The following is a 22,080-nucleotide window of genomic DNA, read 5'->3' as shown; positions in this document are numbered from 1 at the left end:
ACTGTAAGAAGTGTTTACTATGGCCTGTTCATCTTAGGTGGCCCTGCCCAGCATGGCTCAGAGCTTCATTGAGTTATGGAAGCCCCTTCACCACGACGAGGCTGTGATCCATGAATTAGTTTTTACACATAGCTGTCCAGTTTTCTTAGCACCGTTTATTGAAGAGATTGTCTTTTCTCCATTGTATAGTCTTGCCTTCCTTATCATAGATTGATTGGCCATAGGTGCGTGGTTTATTTCTGCACTTTCTGTCCTGTCCCATTAATCTGTATTTCTGTTTTTGTGCCAGTACCATAGTTTTGATGAGTGGAGTCAGTAGACCAGATTTCTCCAGCTTCCATTTTTTCTTTCTCAGGATTGCTTTGGCTATTTGGAGTCTTTTGTGTCTTTATAGAAATTAAAAATTTTTTGGCTTTAGTTCTGTGGAAAATGCCATTGGTGATTTGATAGGGATTGTATTGAATCTGTAGATGCCTTGGGCAGTATAGTCATTTGGACACATTGATTCTTCTAATCCAGGAACATAGAATATCTTTCCATCTGTCTGTGCTGTCTTTGATTTCTTTCATCGGCATTTTGCAGTTTTCGGAGTACAGGTTTTTTGTCTCTGTAGGTAGGTTTATTCCTTAATACTTTATTCCTTTTGCCATGATGGTAAGTGGGGTTTTATTAATTTCCCTTTATGATCTTTTGGTTTTGTAACAGATTTTTGTGTATTAATTTTGTATCCTGCAACTTTACCAAATTCATTAGGAACTCTAGTAGTTTTATGTATAAATTGTATGTCATCTGCAGACAGTGACAGTTTAACTTCTTTCCACTTTGGATTCCTTTTTATTTCCTTTTCTTCTCCAAAATTCTGTTGAATAAAAGTATGAGAGTGAATATCCTTGCCATGTTTCTGATCTTGGAGGAAATGCTTTTAGCTTTTCTCCATTGAGTATGATGCTGGCTGCAGGTTGTCATATATGCACTTTATTATGTTGTGGTATGTTTCCTGTATGTCTGTTTTCTGGAGGGTTTTTTTTTTTTTTATCATGGAGGGTTTTTTTTTTTTTTTTTTATCACGAGTAGGTGTTGAATTTTGTCAAAAGCTTTTCTCGTATGTATTGAGATGATCATATGGTTTTTAGTCTTCAATCTGTTGATGTTGTGTATCACACTGATGGATTGGCAGATGTTGAAAAATCCTTGCATCCTTGAGATAAACCTCATTTGTTGTGAAATCCTTTTACTATATTGTCAAATTCAATTTGCTATGATTTTGTTGAGAATTTTTGTACCTGTATCTATCAGTGGTGTTCAGTTCAGTTGCTCAGTTGTGTCCGACTCTTTGTGACCCCATGAACTGCAGCACGCCAGACCTTCCTGTCCATCGCCAACTCCTGGAGTTTACTCAAACTCATGTCCGTTGAGTTGGTGATGCCATCCAACCCTCTCATCCTCTGTCATCCCCTTCTCCTCCTGCCTTCAATCTTTCCCAGCATCAGGGTCTTTTCCAATGAGTCAGTTGTTCCCATCAGGTGGCCAAAGTATTGGAGTTTCAGCTTCAGCATCAGTCCTTCCAATGAATATTCAGGACTGAGTTCCTTAGGATAGACTCGTTGTATCTCCTTGCAGTCCAAGGGACTCTCAAGAGTCTTCTCCAGCACCACAGTTCAAAAGCATCAATTCTTCGGCGCTCAGTCCTCTTTATAGTCCAACTCTCACATCCATACATAACCACTGGAAAAACCGTAGCCTTGACTAGACGGACCTTTGTTGGCAAAGTAATGTCTCTGCTTTTTAATATGCTGTCTAGGTTGGTCATAACTTTTCTCCCAAGGAGCAGGAGTATTTTAATTTCATGGCTGCAGTCACCATCTGCAGTGATTTTGGAGCCCAAAAAAATGAAGTCTGACACTGTTTCCACTGTTTCTCCATCAATTTGCCATGAAGTGATGGGACCAGATGCCACGATCTTTGTTTTCTGAATGTTGAGTTTTAAGCCAACTTTTTCACTCTCCGCTTTCACTTTCATCAAGAGGCTCTTTAGTTGTTCTTCACTTTCTGCCATAAGGGTGGTGTCATCTGCATATCTGAGGTTATTGATATTTCTCCCGGCAATCTTGATTCCAGCTTGTGCTTCTTCCAGCCAGCATTTCTCATGATGTACTCTGCATATAAGTTAAATAAGCAGGGTGACAATATACAGCCTTGACATACTCCTTTTCCTATTTAGAACCAGTCTGTTGTTCCATGTCCAGTTCTAACTGTTGCTTCGTGACCTGCTTACAGATTTCTCAAGAGGCAGGTCAGGTGGTCTGGTATTCCCATCTCTTGAAAATTTTCCAGATTTTGTTGTGATCCACACAGTCAAAGGCTTTGGCATGGTCAATAAAGCAGAAGTAGGTGTTTTTCTGGGACTCTCTTGCTTTTTCGATGATCCAACGGATGTTGGCAATTTGATCTCTGGTTCTCCTGTCTTTTCTAAATCCAGCTTGAATATCTGGAAATTCACGGTTCACATACTGTTGAAGCCCAGCTTGGAGAATTTTGAGCATTACTTTACTAGTGTGTGAGATGACTGCGATTGTGCAGTAGTTTGAGCATTCTTTGGCATTGCCTTTCTTTGGGATTGGAATGAAAACTGACCTTTTCCAGTCCTGTGGCCACTGCTGAGTTTTCCAAATTTGCTGACATATTGAGTGCAGCACTTTCACAGCACCATCTTTTAGGATTTGAAATAGCTTAACTGGAATTCCATGACCTCCTCTAGCTTTGTTCGTAGTGATGCTTGCTAAGGCCCACTAGACTTCACATTCCAGGATGTCTGGCCCTAGGTGAGTGATCACACCATCGTGATTATCTGGGTCATGAAGATCTTTTTCGTATAGTTCTTCTGTGTATTCTTGCCACCTCTTCGTCATATCTTATGCTTCTGTTAGGTCCCTGCCATTTCTGTCCTTTATTGTGGCCATCTCTGCATGAAATGTTCCGTTGGTATCTCTAATTTTCCTGAAGATATCTCTAGTCTTTCCCATTCACTTGTTTTCCTCTATTTCTTTGCACTGATCACTGAGGAAGGCTTTCTTATCTCTCCTTGCTATTCTTTGGAACTGTGCATAAATGGGAATATCTTTCCTTTTCTCCTTTGCCTTTTGCTTCTCTTCTCTTCACAGCTATTTGTAGGGCCTCCTCAGACAGCCATTTTACCTTTTTGCATTTCTTTTCCTTGTGGATTGTCTTGATCCCTGCCTCCTATACAATGTCACGAACCTCTGCCCATAGTTCTTCAGGCACTCTGTCTATCAGATCTAATCTGTTGAATCTAGTTGTCACTTCCACTGTATAATTGTAAGGGATTTGATTTAGGTCATACCTGAATGGTCTAGTGGTTTTCCCTACTTTCTTCAATTTAAGTCTCAATTTGGCAGTAAGGACTTCATGGTCTGTGGCCAGTCTTGTTTTTGTTGACTGTATAGAACTTCTCCATCTTTGGCTGCAAAGAATATAATCAATCTGATTTCTATATTGACCACCTGGTGATGTCCATGTGTAGAGTCTTCTCTTGTGTTGTTGGAAGAGGGTGTTTGCTATGACCAGTGTGTTCTCTTGGCAAAACTCTATTAGCCTTTGCCCTGCTTCATTCTTTACTCCAAGGCCAAATTTACCTATTACTCCAGGTGTTTCTTGACTTCCTACTTTTGTATTCCAGTCCCCTGTGATGAAAAGGCCATCTTTTTTGGTTGTCAGTTCTAGAAGGTCTTGTAGGTCTTCATAGAACCATTCAACATCAGCTTCTTCAGCATTACTGGTCCGGGCATAGACTTGGATTACCGTGATATTCAATGGTGTTATTAGTCTATTCTTTTCTTTTTGTGTGATATCTTTGTCTGGTATCAGGGTGATCATAGCCTCATTGAATAAGTTAGAAATTTTTGGAATTTCTTTCTTCCTATGACATTTTTGGAATAGTATGAGAAGGGTAGGTATTAACTTTTCTCTACATGTTTGGTAGAATTCACCAGTGAACATATCTGGCAATGAACTTTTACTTGTTGGGAGGTTTTTTTAATTTTAAAATTTTAATTATTTATTTTTGGCAGCTCTGGGTCTTCTTGTGCACGGGCTTCTCATTGTGGTGGCTTCCCGTTGTGGAGCATGGGTGCTAGGGCATGCAGTTATGATGGCTTAGTTGTTCTGGGCTTCAGTAGTTGTGGAGCATGGGCGCTAGGGCTTGCAGCTGTGAGGGGTTAGTTGCTCCGGGCTTCAGTAGCTGTGGTGCGTGGGCTCCGTATTAACAGCTTCCCGGCTCTAGAGCCCAGGGTCAGCACCTGTGATGCACGGGCTTAGTTGTTCTGTGGCCTGTAGCGTTCTCCTGGACCAGGGATTGAACTTGTGTGCTTTGCATTGGCAGGTGGATTGTTAACCACCGAACCACCAGGGAAGTTCTCTTGGGAGGTTTTTAAAATTACAGATTCAATTTCAGTCCTGGTAATTTGTTCAGTATTTTCTGTTTCTTCCTGGTTCACTTTTGGGAGATTTTATGTTTCTAGGAATTTGCCCATTTTGTCTAGGTTGTCCATTTTATTGGAATATAGTTGTTTGTAATCATCTCTTATGGGCCTTTGTCTCTCTGTGGGGTCAGTTATAACGACTACTTTTTCATTTCTGATTTTATTGATTTCAGCACTCTTTTTTCTTAATGAGTGTGGGTAAAGGTTTATCAATTTTGTTTGTCTTTTCAAAGAATCAGCTCTTAGGTTCACTGATTTTTTTTTTTTTCTATTTTTTTTGGACTTTTAAAAATTAAAAATTTTTTATTAGAGTATAGTTGGTAACAATGTTGTATTTCAGATATACAGCAAAGTGTTTCAGGTGTACATGTACATGTATCTGTTCTTTCTCAAGTTCTATTCCTATTTAGGTTATTACAGAATACTGAACAGAGTTCCTTGTGGTGTACAGTAGGTCATTTCAGTTCATGGATTCATTGATTTTTTTTTTTTTATTGTATTTTTTTAGTCTCTGTTTCATTTATTTCTGCTCTGATCTTCATGCTTTCTCTTCTTCTATCCATGTTGGGTTTTATTTGTTCTACTTTTTTTAGTTCCTTTAGTCATAGTTTAGGTTGTTTGAGATTTTTCTTGTTTCCTGAGGTAAGCTTGTATTGCTGTAAACTTCTCTTTTAAACTGCCCTTGCTGTGTCCCATAGATTTTGTATCGTGTTTTGTTTTCATTGGTCTCCAAGTATTTTTCTATTTCCTGGTTGATTTCTTCAGTGATTCATTGGTTATTTAGGAGCATATTGTTTAGCCTCCACTTGTTGTTTGGGGGTGGTTTTTTTTTTCTTTTGAAGTTTTTTCTTGTAATTGTTTTATAGTCTCATAGTGTCTTTACAAAACATGCGTGATCCTGTTTCAGTTTTCTCAGATTTAGTAAGGTTTGTTTTGTGGCCTAGCATGTGATCTGTCCTGGAGAGTGTTCCATGTATTTTTGAAAAGAATGTGTATTCTGGTTCTTTTGGATGGAATCTTCTATCTGTATGTATCTGCTAAGTGCACTTGATATAATATGTCATTTTAGGCTGTTTTCTTAGTAAATTTTTTGGTCTGGATTATCTGTTCATTGATGTAAGTGGGGTATTAAAATCCCCTGCTACTATGTGTCACTGTTGGTTTCTTCTCTTATGTCCATTAATATCTGCTTTATGTATTTAGGTGCTTCTGTGTTGAGTGCATATTTATTTGCAGTTGTTTTATCTTCTTCCGTGATTGATCCACTGGTCATCATGTAACATCTTTCTTTGTCTCTTATAAAAGTCTTTGTTTTAAAGTCTGTTTTGTCAGATATAAATATTGGTGCTCGGGCTCTCTTATGATTTCAGTTCGCATGGAACACCTTTTTCCATTCCCTCACTTTCTCTGTGTCTTTAAGACCTGAAGTGTGTCTTTTGTAGGCAGCATATACAGGTCTTGCTTTGTGTCCATTCAGCCGTTCTTTGTCTTTTGGTTGGAGCATTTAATCAGTTTACATTTATGATGGTTATTGATATATATGTTCTTATTGCCATTTTGTTAATTGTTTGGGGGTTGTTTTTGCAGATTTTTTCTTCTTCTGTTCTTGTGATTTGAATGATGACTATCTTGAGTGTTATGTTTTGATTCCTTTCTCTGTTTTGTACATCTTTTATAGAGTTTTTGGTTTGCGGTTACCACGGAGTAGGGAAGGGGGTGTGTGTGTGTGTGTGTATGATTGTTTTTAATTGCTGTTCTCTCAATTTCAAATACGTTTTAAAAACCCTGCATTTGTACTTTCTACCCCTCACAGTTACTATTTTTGAAATTATTATACATCTAAATAGTTTATGTATCTTTTAACTGCTCATTGTGGATTCAGATGATTTTACTTTTGTATTTTAGCCTTCCCAGTAGCTTTGTATGTGAGTAATTTACTACCTTTACTGTATATTTGCCTTTACTTATGAGCCTTTTCCGGAGAAGGTAATGGCACCCCACTCCAGTACTCTTGCCTGGAAAATCCCATGGATGGAGGAGCCTGGTAGGCTGCAGTCCATGTGGTTGTTAACAGTTGGACATGACTGAGCGACTTCACTTTCACTTTTCACTTTCATGCATTGGAGAAGGGAATGGCAACCCACTCCAGTGTTCTTGCCTGGAGAATCCCAGGGACGGGGGAGCTTGGTGGGCTGCCGTCTATGGGGTCGCACAGAGTCGGACATGACTGAAGTGACTTAGCAGCAGCATGAGCCTTTTCATTTCATAAGTTTCATGTTTTTAATTATCGTCTTTTCTTTTTTGCTTAGAGAAGTTCCTTTAATTTCTTGTAATGCTGTTGTGGTGCTGATGAAGTCTTTTAGATTTTGTGTGTCTATAAAACTTTTGATTTATCCATCAGATCTGAACAAGAGCCTTGATGGGTAGAATCTTCTTGGTTATAGGCTTTGCCCTTTCATTACTTTAAATATATCATGCCACTCTGTTCTGAAAGTGAAAGTGATAGTTGCTTAGTCGTGTCTGACTGTTTGCGATTCCATGGACTATAGCCCGCCAGGCTCCTCTGTCCATGAAATTCTCCAGGCAAGAATACTGGAGTAGGTTGCCATTCCATTCTCCAGGGGATCTTCCCAACCCAGGGACTGAACCTGGGTCTCCTGCACTGCAGGCAGGTTCTTTACTGTTTGAGCTGCTAGGGAAGCCCCCACTCCCTTCTGGTCTGCTGAAGTCAGCTGTTAGCCTTATGGGAGTTCCCTTGTGTTAGCTCCTTGTTTTTCCCTTTCTAATTTTAATATTTTCTCTTTATCTTTATTTTTTACCATTTTAATTACTGTGTGTCTTGGTGTGGTCCACTTTGGGTTAATCTAGTTTCGGACTCTCTCCGCTTCCTGGTCTTGAATGTCTGTGTGCTTTCCCAGGTTAGGCACGTTTTCAGCTATTATGTCTCAAATGTGTTCTCAACCTCTTTGTCTTTTTCTTTTCCCTCTGGAATCCTCATAAAGCAAATATTTGTACCCTTAATGTTGTCTCAGAGGTCTCTTAAAACTGTTCTCATTTCTTTTTTCTTCAGCATCACTGATTTCCACTGCTCTTTCTGCCAGCTAGGCGATTCATTCCTCTGTATCATTTAGTCTACTGTTGATTCCCACCAGGATTTTTCATTTTAGTTATTTCATTCTTCATCCCTGGTAGGAAGTTCTTTATATTTGTTGACTCTCTGTTGTAAACATCTAACTTCTTGCTCTGTGCATCCATTTCTTCTTCCCAAGTTATTTGATCATCTTTATGATCATTACCCTGAATTCTTTCTTGGGTAATTGCCTATATCCACTTGGCTTAGTTTTTCTTCTGGACTTTATCTTGTTTCTTCTTTGGGGGTATTTTCCTCTGTCACCTCATTTTCCCTAATGTTTTTAATGCATCTGGTGGGTTGGGTCCATTTCCTGACCTTGGAGAAGTGGCCTGTTGTAGACGTTCTGTGTGTCCCAGCAGCACACTCCCCTCTCATCACCAGAGCTGTCTGCTCTAGGGGTGCCTGCTGAGCTGGCTGTGGTCCTTGCGTGGCAGGCTGACTGGTGTGGGCAGTCTAGGAAGCTTGAATGGCCCCTGGCTGAGTTGGTTGCAGGCCCTTACTTCTGCAGAGGCTCCTGGCGGCTCGTTGCCAGGGCTTGGTCATGCCGTGTGTGGCTGTGGAACTCCGGGGGTCCCGGGGCGAGTCAGCTGAGTTAGGGTCCAGGAGACCTCAGGCAGGGCTGGTGCCTGCCCACTGGTGGGCGAAGCCAGGACCTGGGGCTCATGCTGGCCGACTGGACTATCCGCTCCTTTTGAATATTCAGTTCCCACCTGGGGTCTTCTGTGGCTAAGCCTTCTGGAGTTCTCTAACAGTGATCAGCTCGGGCATTCTCTTTATTTTTGGATTTATCCAATGGAGGCGGCAAAAATCTTCATCTTCTTGAAACCAGTGTCAATTATCTGTCTTTACCAATAGACTGTGATATACCCGAGGACAGGGGATTACTTTGGTTTCTCTAGATGAACAAATGTGGGGCGTAACTTAAATCCTAAGTTATTTATTGAGTGACTAATACTTTACATTTGTGTACATATTTTGCACTCACCCACATTCCCATTCATAAATCCTGTTAGGGCAGGTGGTATTACCCTGAGTTTTCAAAGAAAATGACTATTTTTAAACTTCTTAATATCTGTAGCCAAATCAGTTCCTTTTCCAAAGGGCTGCATTAACAATCATGCGAAACCCCAGGGTACAGGATTTCCTTACTCCTAACGTATCAGTGTTACCTGTAACCTCCTTGTCCTTCCCTCCAACCAGTCAGTCAGTGAAAGACTCCAGGCACTAAGGTCGTATTTTGATTTTTAAAATGGCTTCATTTGTCTCCCTGGTTAAATTTTCTCCCCAAATATATACAGAAACCTCATTTATAAACCTGAGTTCTTCTACAAGATATTTTTCTTTGTAAGCTGCTCTGACCAAAGTGACAAAACAGAGTTATGAGAGTGAGGAGATGAGACAAATGTGGTAGGTTTACTGCTACATCTTACGACTTCCTCCTCAGATCCCCAATGCTAGAAACAATCCATGACTGTTTTCCTATAGCTACTTATTAAGCAAAACTCCAGGGCATTAATGGTATCAAAATCCATTCACTTATAAAACCAAAAATGTTTAGGTGTAACAAGCCTCCTCACATCACGGAGAGACAGGTATTTAGGAGGGTAATAATGAGTGGAGCGCAGCTGGCAGGCAGCTCCAAGAGGTGCGGGTCTTATTGAGAGCACTCTTCCAGTCTGAAAATAGTTATTTGTGTACTGCAGTCTTCCCCCTCTCTTTGCTCTTTTCATGGCAGAGCCCTAATAATGTCATTTATAACCAGGTTTGTTTTTACTTTATAAAATCAAATATGTATTTTAAGAATTGCCATTCTGAAGTTGAGAAATCAACCGAAGTCTTAACACTGGGGAACAGATGGACAGATCAACATCCTACAGCAGCAAGACTCTACTAGCGTAAAGTACAGCTCTGGGAGGGCAGCATTCTTGATGGCAGGGCATGTGCTGCTTCTGAGGCCAGTGAGGACATGTCCTGTGACAATCAGCACGGTTGAACACAGTCTGCAAACTTGCTCCAGCCCTCACAGAACTACCTCCTCTAAGAGTTCTTTGTAACTGCGTCTCTGTTCACAGTTTAATCTGTTTTCCCCCAGTATTTTGGCCTTCTTCACAGACACTATTAGAAACCGAAGTTCATTTAAAATTGAACATTACATGTTAGCATCTGCCTGTTTCCACTGTTGACTGGGATCTTTCTCTGTGGGAGCAAAGAGGGGCGCTTAGCGTTTTAAGTAGCTTTTGTTACTGCTTTACCTCTAGGGAAACACACTGGTGGGAAGAGAAACAGAATGAGAGGACTTTTAATTTAAGGGAGTGTTGAGATTATTTCTAAAGCATAACTCGGAAGATGAAAGTTTTTTTTTTTTTTTAATCTGGGTGAAAGAGAAAACTTTATTAATACCTGTTCTAAAAGGGAGGAGAAGTAATTATGCAAGTATACTGGAAGCTGCTTACAAAATGTTTTTTGGTAAAATAGGATCATGTTTCAACACACTCACTGATAACAGTTACTGAAACAGCAAACCGCAAAAGGCTCATTAAAAGGCTGACCGGTCAGGCTACAGACTCTGAGGGCAGAGTGAAAAGGGAGGCAGTTCCCTGCAGAAAAGGGAACCAGAGACATGCTAGGTGCCTCAAAGTAGTTTTGAGCACTAGGTACTGAATAACTGCTTGTTAATTTGGCTGTGTCCAATTATGAAGAGGTTAAGAATGATTATTCTGTTGAGAATATTGTGTCTAGCTATTCTGATCAGAAAGATGATGTAAATAGAAGACTTATTTCCAGTGCATAATCAGATGAGCTATGTTAAAATTAATTTTTTTCTATTGAAAATAATTTTTTAAGAAGTACTAATATAATTTTTGCTTTCCCTCTGGACATTGTATCTAAATGAACATGGGAGATGTACTAAAACTCTGGAATGATGAAAGCTAAACATTTCCTAGACTACTTTTGCTCCCATTTAAAAAAAAATCTGAAAGTTTGGGTAAGGGAATTACAGCATCACTTAGGATATGAGTTAAATTTACCTTATTAAAATTCAGAAGGGGTCGGGTAGGGAGGGTGTAACTAATGTAGGCTTATAGAAGAGATGAAGAGCATTCAACTTATAGCAAGATAAAACCACACTGCTGCATTTCATATTTTATTCAATTTTAATATGGTTTCCATTATTAACTTTTAAAACAAAATGATTTCCAGTTTAGAAAACAATGCACTGACCACATAATTCTTTTTTTATATACAGTTATACAAATATTCTAAATACACATTTTGTGTTCAAGATGATGGCAAATAAGATTAACTGTACAGTACATAAGGAAAGAAAATATTTTAAGCATATTTAGAAGCAATAGAAATGTCTATACAAAACAAGCAAAAATGGAATAAAATTTTTTATTTTTAAAGTATTGCAACAGGCCCACAGGTTTGTAACAAAAATGTCTTTGCACAGTTCCTCACAATGCCCCATTAATAGCTAAAGCAAGACAGCGGTTTTAGAAAATAATGTTTCAAAATGCTACACATGGTACTATTGTTTGCACAGTTTGATCAAAATAACAACTCTACTCTGAGTCAAGCAAAACCTAGAGGAAATATACCAAACAACTTGAAAATCATTTGTATAAAATTCATTGCACATTATTTTACTCAGTTGTTTGAAAAGTAAAAAAGTGTATTTACAAAATATTTCGCAGTCAAAATTATAAAGTGAATGAGTATCTCTAAGTAACACGTCTTGATACAGACAGTTCAAGGAAAACACGAATGTCTTTTTTTAAAGAGGTTTTCAGTGCTCCTTCCACAGGGAAGTAAATACGATCTACTCAAATGGATTTACAAGATGTTACACATACTGGAGCAAATTCAACACCTGCATTATAAAACAATATTAAAAAGATGAAAGGATGAGGAATTTGTACATTGTAAGAAGTGAGCTATTCAGAGATCAACAAATACGATTTTTAATTCAGTTATCATAAAAGTCTTCATAGTCTTCAGGTAATAGACAGACAATGAACATACTTGACTCGATGGAAGTTGAAAAAGCACCATGCACAACAGTTAGTGGTAAACACTGAAAATAGCACCTGGAATTCTGTGATATTGACAATTTAAAACTGGTCTAGTAATTGCCGGAGATACGGTGCCTTGGATAATTCTCTGTTTACTCGGGAGAGTTTGTAAAGTACTGGGCAGTTCAGAGAAACACACGGGATATGTCGATCAAAGCAGCCTGTGCAGTTCTTGCATATCTGAAAGAACAAGAGGAGTACATCAAACGATAGGATGGGTTCTATCTCTATGTGTAAACAGCAGACTTTTATAGTCCTTCGTGATCCACCACAAATTACTGGCACATATTACAGAAAAGTTTCATTAGTTTTCATCTTTTTGAAGCATAGCCAACCCTAAGTCGAGATGTTTCTAAATAATATTGTCTCACAAACCATACAGCGTGAAATGCCCTAAAGGATTCATTTAATCCCAGAAAGCAACTTTCATTTATGGTAGAATCCTATTGTATTAAGATTCACAAAACAGGCTACCCAATTACTATTCAAAGCCTGGCTCTTAAATTAGCTATGTACACTGTTTTTTCAAGTTACTCTAACATTTTATATGCTAATCAAAAAAGTTATCCACTTTCTTATTTCAGAAGAGAAAATGCTAGTATGGGGGGGGAAATATCAAAGATTTTGAAAGTAGCTGGACAGACCAATAGTTTGAACCCTGGCTGTACATGAGCTTAAAAATAGACTAATGTCTGAGCCTGATCCCAGACCAATGAAGCAGGGTCTTCAGGTGTGAGAGCTTAATCTGTACATCTTAGGGCTCCCAGATGATGCTGATGTATGAGAACTGATCTAAAAGAAAATATTAAATCATAAGGTAGTTTTTAAAGAAAAGCATTGTATCTTACCCAGTGATCAGATTTTAATATGTAAGGTCTCAAGTCATGCACACAGTTTAAAAGTGGTAAAACATGAAAAACTTTAAAGGATACTAGTGAGGGCCCCAAGGGTTAAGAAAATACAGGGTGATTTTTAATGTGAACAGTTTATCCAAGTGATTTTAAAAAGGGATAGCAATTAGGAGCTGTTATACTAATTACCTTTTAAGAGAGAAATCAGATCTGCTCTAGTTAATTCTCTGGTCTGTATCTAAGAGCTTCTGTTTTAGAGGGCTCACAGGGAAAAAAAAAAAGAACTCGTTCTCTGCCCCAATGTTTTTCAGTCCATTGCAGGGCCCTGTCGCTCCACCCGGTGTTATGACACCGCCACAAGCCCCGAGCTTCAGTGTGCTTTCCGGAGACTAAATGTGCTGTTCTGTTCTGAAGACTTGCACCAATTAGATCTCTGCCAAGAGACCTAAAGCTACTGCTAAATATAGAATGTCTGTATTACAGCTCCAAGTCCTGCAGCTACATCCAGGTGCCAGAACAAACTGATAAATATTTATGCACTCTGTCCTTGTCTGATAAATAAACCAGGATGGAATTACTTGTCTCGCTAAACTTAATGTTTAGTTTCAAGATCCTTTACTGGTGATTTAAACCCTGAACAGGTTATGTTTAAAACTTTAAACACCATAACCTAGAAACTTATTTTTTAACAGATACTTAAGAAAACAAACAAACAAAAAACCTGCTTTAATATTTATTGATCCTTTTCCTTTGTTATCCTTTGGCTTTCTAGATTTTTGAAAAATTTTCAGTTAGATGCTTAATTTTGTTTTTTATGTTTATAGTTAAATGTTTAAGGTGATGAATTTTTCTCTGAGATCTGCCATGGCTGTCTAGAATCTTGTATGTACTGTTTGTTTAATAAGGAGTGTTAGATTTTCAAAATAGAAGGATCATTTTGTTTTCTGAGTTTACTAGCTTTATAGAATTGTATTGATAAAACGTTTGTAATATTTCTACTTTCTGAAATTTATTAAGGTTTTCTTTGTAGTCTAAGATATGTCAACTATTGAACATTTCATATAAATGTTTTCTATAACTTGAAAAGACATATTCTCTAATCTTGGGTTAGAGAGTTTGATATATAATCAAAAGGTTTACCTTATAATGTTTAGATCTTTAGTAATTGTACTTATTTCTGATCACTTGTCTTGGTATGAGAGCTGTTTACTATTACTAATGTTTCTGACAGTTTCTCATTTTATCTCCTATAATTTCTGCTTTGTGAGAATTCCTACAGGTTATTTATGTACAGGAGACACATTTTAATTCTCTTAGGAAAAAAAGCAATCCTAAAGTTAAAATATCTCTTTAAAGATGAACCACCCCTTATTTATGAATAGCATTACTTTTAAAACTGCATTTTTATAAGAAATAAGACCTAATATTGAACGAGGGTTCTGGTTAAACTGATGGCATAACTAGTTAGCACAGTCTATGTTGCTGGGGGCAGAAGACAGGTCCAGGGAGCTGCCTCTGACTTCAGGAGCTCTGGAGGCCCTGCCCATATCTGCACCTTTTACTAGAAGCGAATTCTCTAGGAGGGCAAGTTGCTGCCATTGGGGTTGGAACCTAAAAAACAGAAGTTAGGGACACCTGGTGACTAGAGGTTGTACTAATTGCAACCACCACTTTGTGGTGCTACAAAAACTGGGACAAAGGGGCTGAAAGTCGGTTGGTAATCACTGCAGTGACTTACTGCTGCTTTAACTGTGCATTCAGCAAGAAGCTGTCTCTGGGCTGGACTCTAGCTAGGACAGCTGACTCAGCAGTGAGAGAGGGCAGGCCTCTGTCCTCACCTGCTCTTTGGTGAGAATGCTCGAGCCACAGTGCTGAGAATGGACAAGATGGCAGCGCGGTCAGGGTGAGGCTGCTGCAGGAGTTTAGGGAGAAATAATGGTGGCTGGACTATAGGATGATAACAGAAGGGAAGCAGAAAAGTTCTTATTTATTTAAGAATTAATTAGTAGATGGATAGGGAGAGGGAAAAGTCAATTTATCATTTCAATAAGCTAGGTTTCTATGGTTGCATCAATAAAATCATACCTTTCAGATGCTACCATCCTTAATGAAATTCATTTATTGCATTCTAAATGACTAGCTATATACACTATATAACTTATAGTGTATATATATACACTATATAAGAGTTTTCTGCCAATGCAGAACAGCAGCTAGGATGGTGCAGAGCAAACAGTCTGTAACATCCTTAACTATCCTTCTATAACCACACAAATTCTAAACAGCCTCGTCTCCCCAGAGATGGCTCCTGTCCTGTTGCCCTGCATGGCAGCTAGGAGTGTCCTTCTAGGAGGCTGTGGATACTTCAACTTGATTCAAAAGCCTCTTTACCTTGAAGGGGCATGGTGCAGAGCCTGGCCTTTACATACTGTGGCTGGACTACTTTAGAGCAGATGAGCTGCCAGGAGAGAGTGTATAGGAGAGTTCACAACAGAAGAGCTAGTAGGGACCTACTAAAGAGCATCAACCTGCATTCTGAGAAATCTGGGGCCAGGGACATGGCCAATACTATGGAGTCCAGACTGAAAACCCGATGTCCTTACTATCCGCTGGATTCATTTTCCACTAAATCACACTGCCTCTCAACCATCTGGTTGGCTTTAAAACATTTCAATAACCTTATATGTTGCTCATCGAAAGACAAAACAAACTCCACCACAAGATTGTTATTCTTTCCTGAAAGCTAAAAATGTAACTTGAAACATGATGGTATAAGAAGATATAATCAGTCATTAAGAACTGCAAACCTTCCAAGTAGACTAGCAATTCTCTAAGAAAACAAGATTTCTATGAGAATGGTAAGTAGAGATGGGAGACACAGCAATTAGTACTTCCTTTTTTAGAAATGCTGCTATAAAAGGAACTGGGTGGCTGGACAGTATAGTCCTACGGTTCTAATAAACATAGTTAGTTTTTAGTAGTTCAATTATGCTATTTTCAGGATTTTAGAAATTAACTTAGAATTCTTACTCCACTTTCACATCTCACACCACACCTCCCTCAGGAGTTGACTACATTCCCCTGAAGACTCAGACTGCTTGGGATTCTGGGTCTATTGAACAAGGATGTACCTTTACAAGTCGCTCCTGTTGACGTTCCAACTCTCGAATTTCTTGGTTGAGGATGACTGCAACATGCTGAGGCTGGCTGCGACATTTACTGCAGATGCCATGCTGAGTCAGGTCATCACACACAGGACAGTGTAAGGTAGTGAAATACTGTGCGATAGTGCCTTTCCGCCCTTCAAGTTCACTTCGAGAGGAGCTGGTGGCCTTCTGGATCTATACAAACATCAATTCAGAAATAAGTCTAAGCCAGCTTTATAGCAGAGTGGCTCTTCTCATGCTAATTACAGGATCACTAAGGCATTATTTCCTGTGTTCAACAAACTACCGAATAGCTACTATATATCAGGCACTGTTCTAGATAATGGGACTTTAGAAAAGAACAAAGTCCTTCCTTTATAGCTTAGTATCATCAGATATATTGTTTTGTTTTCCTTTTTTTGGGGGGGGGGGAGATGGTCTCAGAAAGGTACAAACTTCCAGTTGTAAATAAGTCATCAGGATATATTATATAGATTAGGAAATACAGTCAATAATATTGCAGTAACTTTATTTTTTTTTCTTTTTTTGCAGTAACTTTAAATAGTAACAGATGCTAACTGGATTTTATCATGGTGATCGTCTCATTGTCAAATCACTATATTGTATACTTGACACTAATATCACATTGTATGTCAATTATACCTCAATAAAAAACAAAAACAGTTTCTTGTCACTTGGTTTTTTTGGCTGCGATATGTAATGTATGAAATTACAGGGGGCAAAGGAGATAAGGGAGGACAAAGGAGGAAATCCAGGTGGAGAGTGGATACTGTTTAAGACTGCACAGTTTTGGCCATGGAAGTAAGGTAAAAAAGTAACCTATTAGGCATTAAGGTGCAAAATTCAAGCAAAAGTAAACCTGGAGCATTTCAAATGAAATTAGATACATGTTACCTAAGCTTCCTTCTTTGAAGTTGATAAAGGTTTCAGAGATCTGTCCTCTGATACTCTTTTCACACTGAAATAACATTATCCTCTTGCTATGATACCCTTGGTGTATTCCCCTGGTGTCTTACAAAGTTATTAGGTTAGCCTTTTATAAATGCCACTGGTTGAACATTCTTGCTGCTGATGTAATGAATACCACTAATAGCTTTGTGGTGCAGAGCCAGGGCCCAGTGTTACAGATGCTGGCCAGCAGACTGTCTGAAGCACAGCTTCACCCTCAGTTTCCCAGTAAAAACAATTTAAGTATTAACTTATATCAATTTTCCTGAATACTCTCAGGCTTTCATAGTCTGAGCAGACCTAATTGTAAACATCAGATAACAACTGCTACTTTCCTAGAGTAATGTATCCCTGATTGTTACAGAACCACAAATTGTTCCTTCAGGGCTAGGATGGGGATAAACTAAGAAAAAAGGAGTTCAGGCAAAACTCCCTTTGCTAAGATTTCACACTGCATGTTTTATTTTAGTAAAATGATACTTTAATATTCTTTACTCTAGTTTCTACAGAACTATGTCTAGCTACTAGAGCTTATATATTTCTTAAACACCCATTTTGAAGGAATTTCTGCTCTCTTTCATTTTTATTTGCTGTTTGTGATATTTTATAGTTAAGTGTTTACCACTGAAGTAGCTGTGGGATTTATTTTAATCTTCTATAATTTGGCTAATCTGACAGAAGCTGGGAAGGTGTTTGTAAAAGATAAAACCAGGAAAGTATAGCACCTTTGTTGGTTTAGGATAATAAAGGATTTGTTCTGCTCTGATAGCATGTAAATAAAAGTTTAATTCTACTGAAAATGTTAAGTGAATTCTCTATGGAGTCATCACACAGGTACTGTTCAGTAGGCTTACCCTTGGTAATTCATGATACCAGCTGAAGACATCGATGCCAATAAGAGAGAAGATTCTTGCCAGGGGTGGAAGGATTTGCTTGGTGATGTAGTAAGTGGCATTCAGTCTCAGAGTTGGGTCCTGCAGGACCTCCACGGGGCGCCTTACTAGTTGGATAAGTGGTACTCCAGGGGCCCCATAAATGATGACGTATGGTACTCGCTCCCCAACTCGAGGCTCAGAGCGCCGATCGTAAGTAAGCATTTTCCTATTTAAATCCAAATAAAACAGTCACTCAAAGACTGTCATGGAAGGCATCTCTTCAGAAAACGAAATGAGAATTAAACAATAATCAAGCCATGAGAAATTGACAAAGGGAACCTTCAAAGTAGTTTTAACTCTGACAACCATATACACTTCACTTAGCACCAAGTGCATATGCTCTAAGAGTTTAATAAAACTTACCCTGTAAATTACTGTTACCTGGAGAACAGTATGAGTTGGCAGATACCAACTAGTTTAAATTAACTATCATAAATCTAAAAGAGAAAATTTAGCTGGTCAGCTGATCTCCTTCTAGAATGACACCACCTTACTGCTGTGGTAGGATCCATATTGAGGACGACCTATGATTCTGCTGTAGGAAAAACAATCACTCCCAGCTCTGTAACAGATCACAGTTTCACTGAATCTGGTTTTTGCAGGGAAGGCCAGAAGAGGAGCTCTTTATCCCACTTCAGAGCTTGCAGCACTTGGGGGTCACCCACTCAGGTTAACAAGGCTTCACGTGGGCGGGAGCACAGACTGCTGTGAGTCTGTGCCTGTGGACGAGGTGTTCTCAGCCACTCATCCCGAACCCCGGAACCACACTGAGCAGGTTCGGCGGCTGGGAGCGTCATTACCTTGTGAGTTCCAGGGCTGGCACACAGGCACCGGGTTTGTAAGAGGCACTTCCTCTGTATTCCTTGGCAAAGATAAAATCTTGTATGCTGGCCTTTCCTTCCAGAAGCTTCATACATTGTCGTTGAACATACTGTTTAATTAAACTTATATCTCTTGTTTCAAATAGCAGCTTCAGAGAACGCTCAAGTATCTTAAAAAGAAAATGGATATGCTCGTAAGGGTAAAATATCCTATAATATATTTCATCACTGCTGTTACACTTTCACTTACATAACTTGCCAGAAAACTTCCTGATCTACCTAAACAATCTGCTATTTACAATGACTGGATAATAAAAATTATTGAAACTGGAAATTATTTGGAGATTTAGCTTGCTATTTCTAAAAACAGATTATGTAGTTTGAGGAAAATCATATTGGAATGACATGCAGATGAAGTGTTTGCTGTGTGTGGTGAGCAACATGAAACATTTAAGTTGTCTTATATAGCCAAGAGTACTCTAGGCACAGAAAGCCAGACATGATTTTCATGTATTATTTTTTATTTACTCTGTTATAGAAAGGGTTGGATTCAGGTAGACAGAAAGAAGTTTAAACATCACCAAGGAGTGAAAGAAAAGCCAGTCTTTTGCCTTTTTATAATGTCAGTAAATAGAAACTGTGACAGAATTTTCTGTGCTGCAGTATTTCTATTGGAAAATGACTGACATACAGTGGAATGAATTTAAATTAGTTCCAGGTGAAAGCTCTGCATCTTATTTTGAGTAGTGGAATCCATACGTATTTTACACAAGAAATTTGCTAACTTAGCTAAAGTACCATTCTTCCCTCAGAGAAAGAATACACTGGATAGTACCTTTCCAGAAACTAGTGTGAAATATATCTCAAATTTATATGATGTTACATATATGACATATAGGTTTGATTACTGTCAATCTCCTATGCTTTTAATGCTCTCATATGGTATAAACAGAATAGCACTCTACACACTTTTTTTTGCTTTGAGAAAACCTTTATTGCACATTGTTGAATTAATTTGTTTGAATAAACAGCACACAAAACAAAGATTTATGTTGTGAAAATCCCTGAAGCTTCTAATCAGCAGTCTGCAAGGAGTTGAGACTTTGGTTTTGTGTCTTTTTAAGGCATACATTTCTCATTTAATTTTTTTTTAACATTTCTCATTTAATTTTAAATTTTGAACATAATTGTTTTCCAAAATATTTTTGATGTCGGTTATAAAACTTCTCTACCATGAAACTGCAGTTCCTGATCCTGAAAGGCTATTCTTTTCTATGAGACTGAATGTGCCCCCAAGGGATCTGGTGCATCATGTAGGTTTTCACAAGGCTGGGCAATTACTAATAAGTCAGTCCCTGTGGGATCAAATATTTGGTATGCACTTTGATTTTCATAGATACACAGAATACTCTTTCAACTTTGTCCTTTAATACTACAGGAAAGGAAAAAACCTATACATGAGTACTAAAAAATCTGATCTTCTCCAGAAATCGTAATAACAATTGTCCTTCAGAACCATATCTGTGATTGTTATATGATGATTTTTTTCTTTTCTTTCTCATTCTCTCTTTTGAAAGTGAAAGTCACTTAGTCATGGATGACTCATGTGACCCCATGGACTGTAGCCCACCAGGCTCCTCTGTCCATGGAATTTTCCAGGCAAGAATACTAGAGTGGGCTGCCATTTCCTATTCTCTACACACTGAGTTTTATGAAAGCATTAAAAGCACAAGAGATTGACAGTAATTATTTTTGGTTTGTTACAGAACGAATATGGGCCTGAATAAAGAAAAAAAGAAATAAAAAATACTATGCCTAAAGTTACTGTGGTTGAGAAATTTAGGTAATTTATAGGACCAGTATAATTTATAGCACCAGTGTTCAGAAATCTCCCTAACTTGTATTTGGTAACCCAAGTAAACAGAATTTCAGCTAATCTAAGATGGTTTAGTTTACTTATGAAATTTCTCTGTTCATTGTCTCTTCTTTATTCTGCTTCACAGCTTTTGGGTGTTGCCACATGATAAAATATCATATCATCTCTAGATGATTAGGCAGTAAATTTTTATCAAGGTCAAGTTGCTTTTTAGCAACTGTGTAAAAGGTAAGGTGTGGGAGAGGTCAGAAACTAAGGACTTAAATAAGCTGCTTTCATTACAAATGAAATTCAAAAAATCATACAGTTTCTCTTTTAGTTAGACATAGTCATATAGTCTATACAGTTCTTCCACCTAGATATTTGCTTAAGGATGTTTACCACTTTCTTTGCCACTTATTTCTAAATGATGAAAACAAGATAGATAAAACTTACCTTAGAAACAGCAGGGCAGGAATCTCTTCTCACTGTTTCTATTCCTTTTGCATCAAATACTGGGTCCTTTTGATCCAGTGTTTCATACATGTAACCCACATACCTCTTTTTCGTTTGTAAGACACAGGGCAAATATACCTGTGATGAAATTAATAAAATGTCTCTCAATAACCACTCCCCCCCCCAACCACGAACATCTTATTTTTATATGTCTTTTCTTCTCTTTAACCAGATGTCAATTTTAAGAAAATTCTAAATATGGCTTAGGGCCCAATAAATTCATGAACAACACGTGGAGGACAAAGCACACAAAATGAGTTGTCTTAACTTGCACTACCAATATTGCTCCTTCCTCAGCTGACACTGCTCTTTCAGAGTCAATCATATCTCTTTAAACAAATAAAAGATTTCAGTAACACCTACATATGGTACAAATTAAAAAGTTACAAGAGAATATACAATAAGAGTCTACCATTCCCTCCATAGAGGCATCCTCTGTTACTGATTTCCTGTATGTTCTTCCAGAGATATTCTAAGTACATGTAGTTATACACATAGGGTAGCTTACCTTCTACCTCACTCTGCACTTTGCTTACTTCATTTGGTAATTATCTTGGAGAGAATTCCATTCTGAACAGAAAGTTCATTTTGTTTTGTAGCTACATAGCAGTCCATTTTATGAGGTTATATTAAATTTTGTAACCAGTTACCTACTCTGCATCATTTAGGATGTTTTCAGTCTTTTGGAATTACAAACAGTGTTCCTATGAACAACCTTGCATGGATTAATTCGAAGGATAAATTCCTTGAAGTGGAATTCCTGGATGAATGGGTATGTGTCTCCGCCCCTTTTTATATTAAACTGGTCCTTTCTTCTGCCCCAAGCTGTATCAGTAATCACATTAAATGTAACTGGTGTAAAAAGTGGAAAACTGGTGTTAGAAAATGTGAAAAGAAAATGTAACTTGTAAAAGGCAGGAATGATCAGATTAGATCCCATCAAAGAGATACAACAACATGTTTTCTACTAGAAATCTGTTTTAAATAAAAAAGAATACAAAGGTTAGAAAAAAAAGATACAATTGTTAATACTAATCAAAACAAAGCTGGAGTGGCTATATAACATCAGAAAAAGTAGATTTCCAGACAAAGGATATTATCGAAGTTAAAAATATCAGTTCATCAAGGAGATAAATAACCATAAATGTATATATAGCTTATAAGAAAACTTCAAAATGCATGATATATAAATTGGCAGAACTAAAAGCAAGAAACAGGCAAATCTGTGATTGTATTTGATGCTTTGGCCCTCTCTCCTAGAAACAGACAAAGTCAGCAA

General features: G+C 38.1%; 1 protein-coding gene across 3 annotated transcripts in view; it reads right to left on the bottom strand.

Moving 5' to 3' along the window:
• Nucleotides 1–10,764: 10,764 nt before the first annotated feature.
• The window catches only part of REV3L (REV3 like, DNA directed polymerase zeta catalytic subunit), a 178,972-nt gene continuing 167,656 nt past the window's right edge, over nucleotides 10,765–22,080 (bottom strand). For all 3 annotated transcript variants that reach the window (XM_061131892.1, XM_061131893.1, XM_061131894.1), the window contains 5 exons: nucleotides 20,742–20,879; nucleotides 18,410–18,600; nucleotides 17,529–17,775; nucleotides 15,691–15,900; nucleotides 10,765–11,888 (listed from right to left, as the gene is read on the bottom strand). In XM_061131892.1, the coding sequence (XP_060987875.1) occupies nucleotides 11,748–11,888; nucleotides 15,691–15,900; nucleotides 17,529–17,775; nucleotides 18,410–18,600; nucleotides 20,742–20,879 (927 nt within the window). In that variant the 3' untranslated portion in view covers nucleotides 10,765–11,747. The remainder of the gene's footprint in view (nucleotides 11,889–15,690; nucleotides 15,901–17,528; nucleotides 17,776–18,409; nucleotides 18,601–20,741; nucleotides 20,880–22,080) is intronic.

Source organism: Dama dama, chromosome 28, assembly GCF_033118175.1.
Source record: "Dama dama isolate Ldn47 chromosome 28, ASM3311817v1, whole genome shotgun sequence".
Classification (NCBI taxonomy): domain Eukaryota; kingdom Metazoa; phylum Chordata; class Mammalia; order Artiodactyla; family Cervidae; genus Dama; species Dama dama.
Note: the sequence above shows the minus strand (reverse complement) of the source record. Positions and strands in the feature narration are given on the sequence as shown.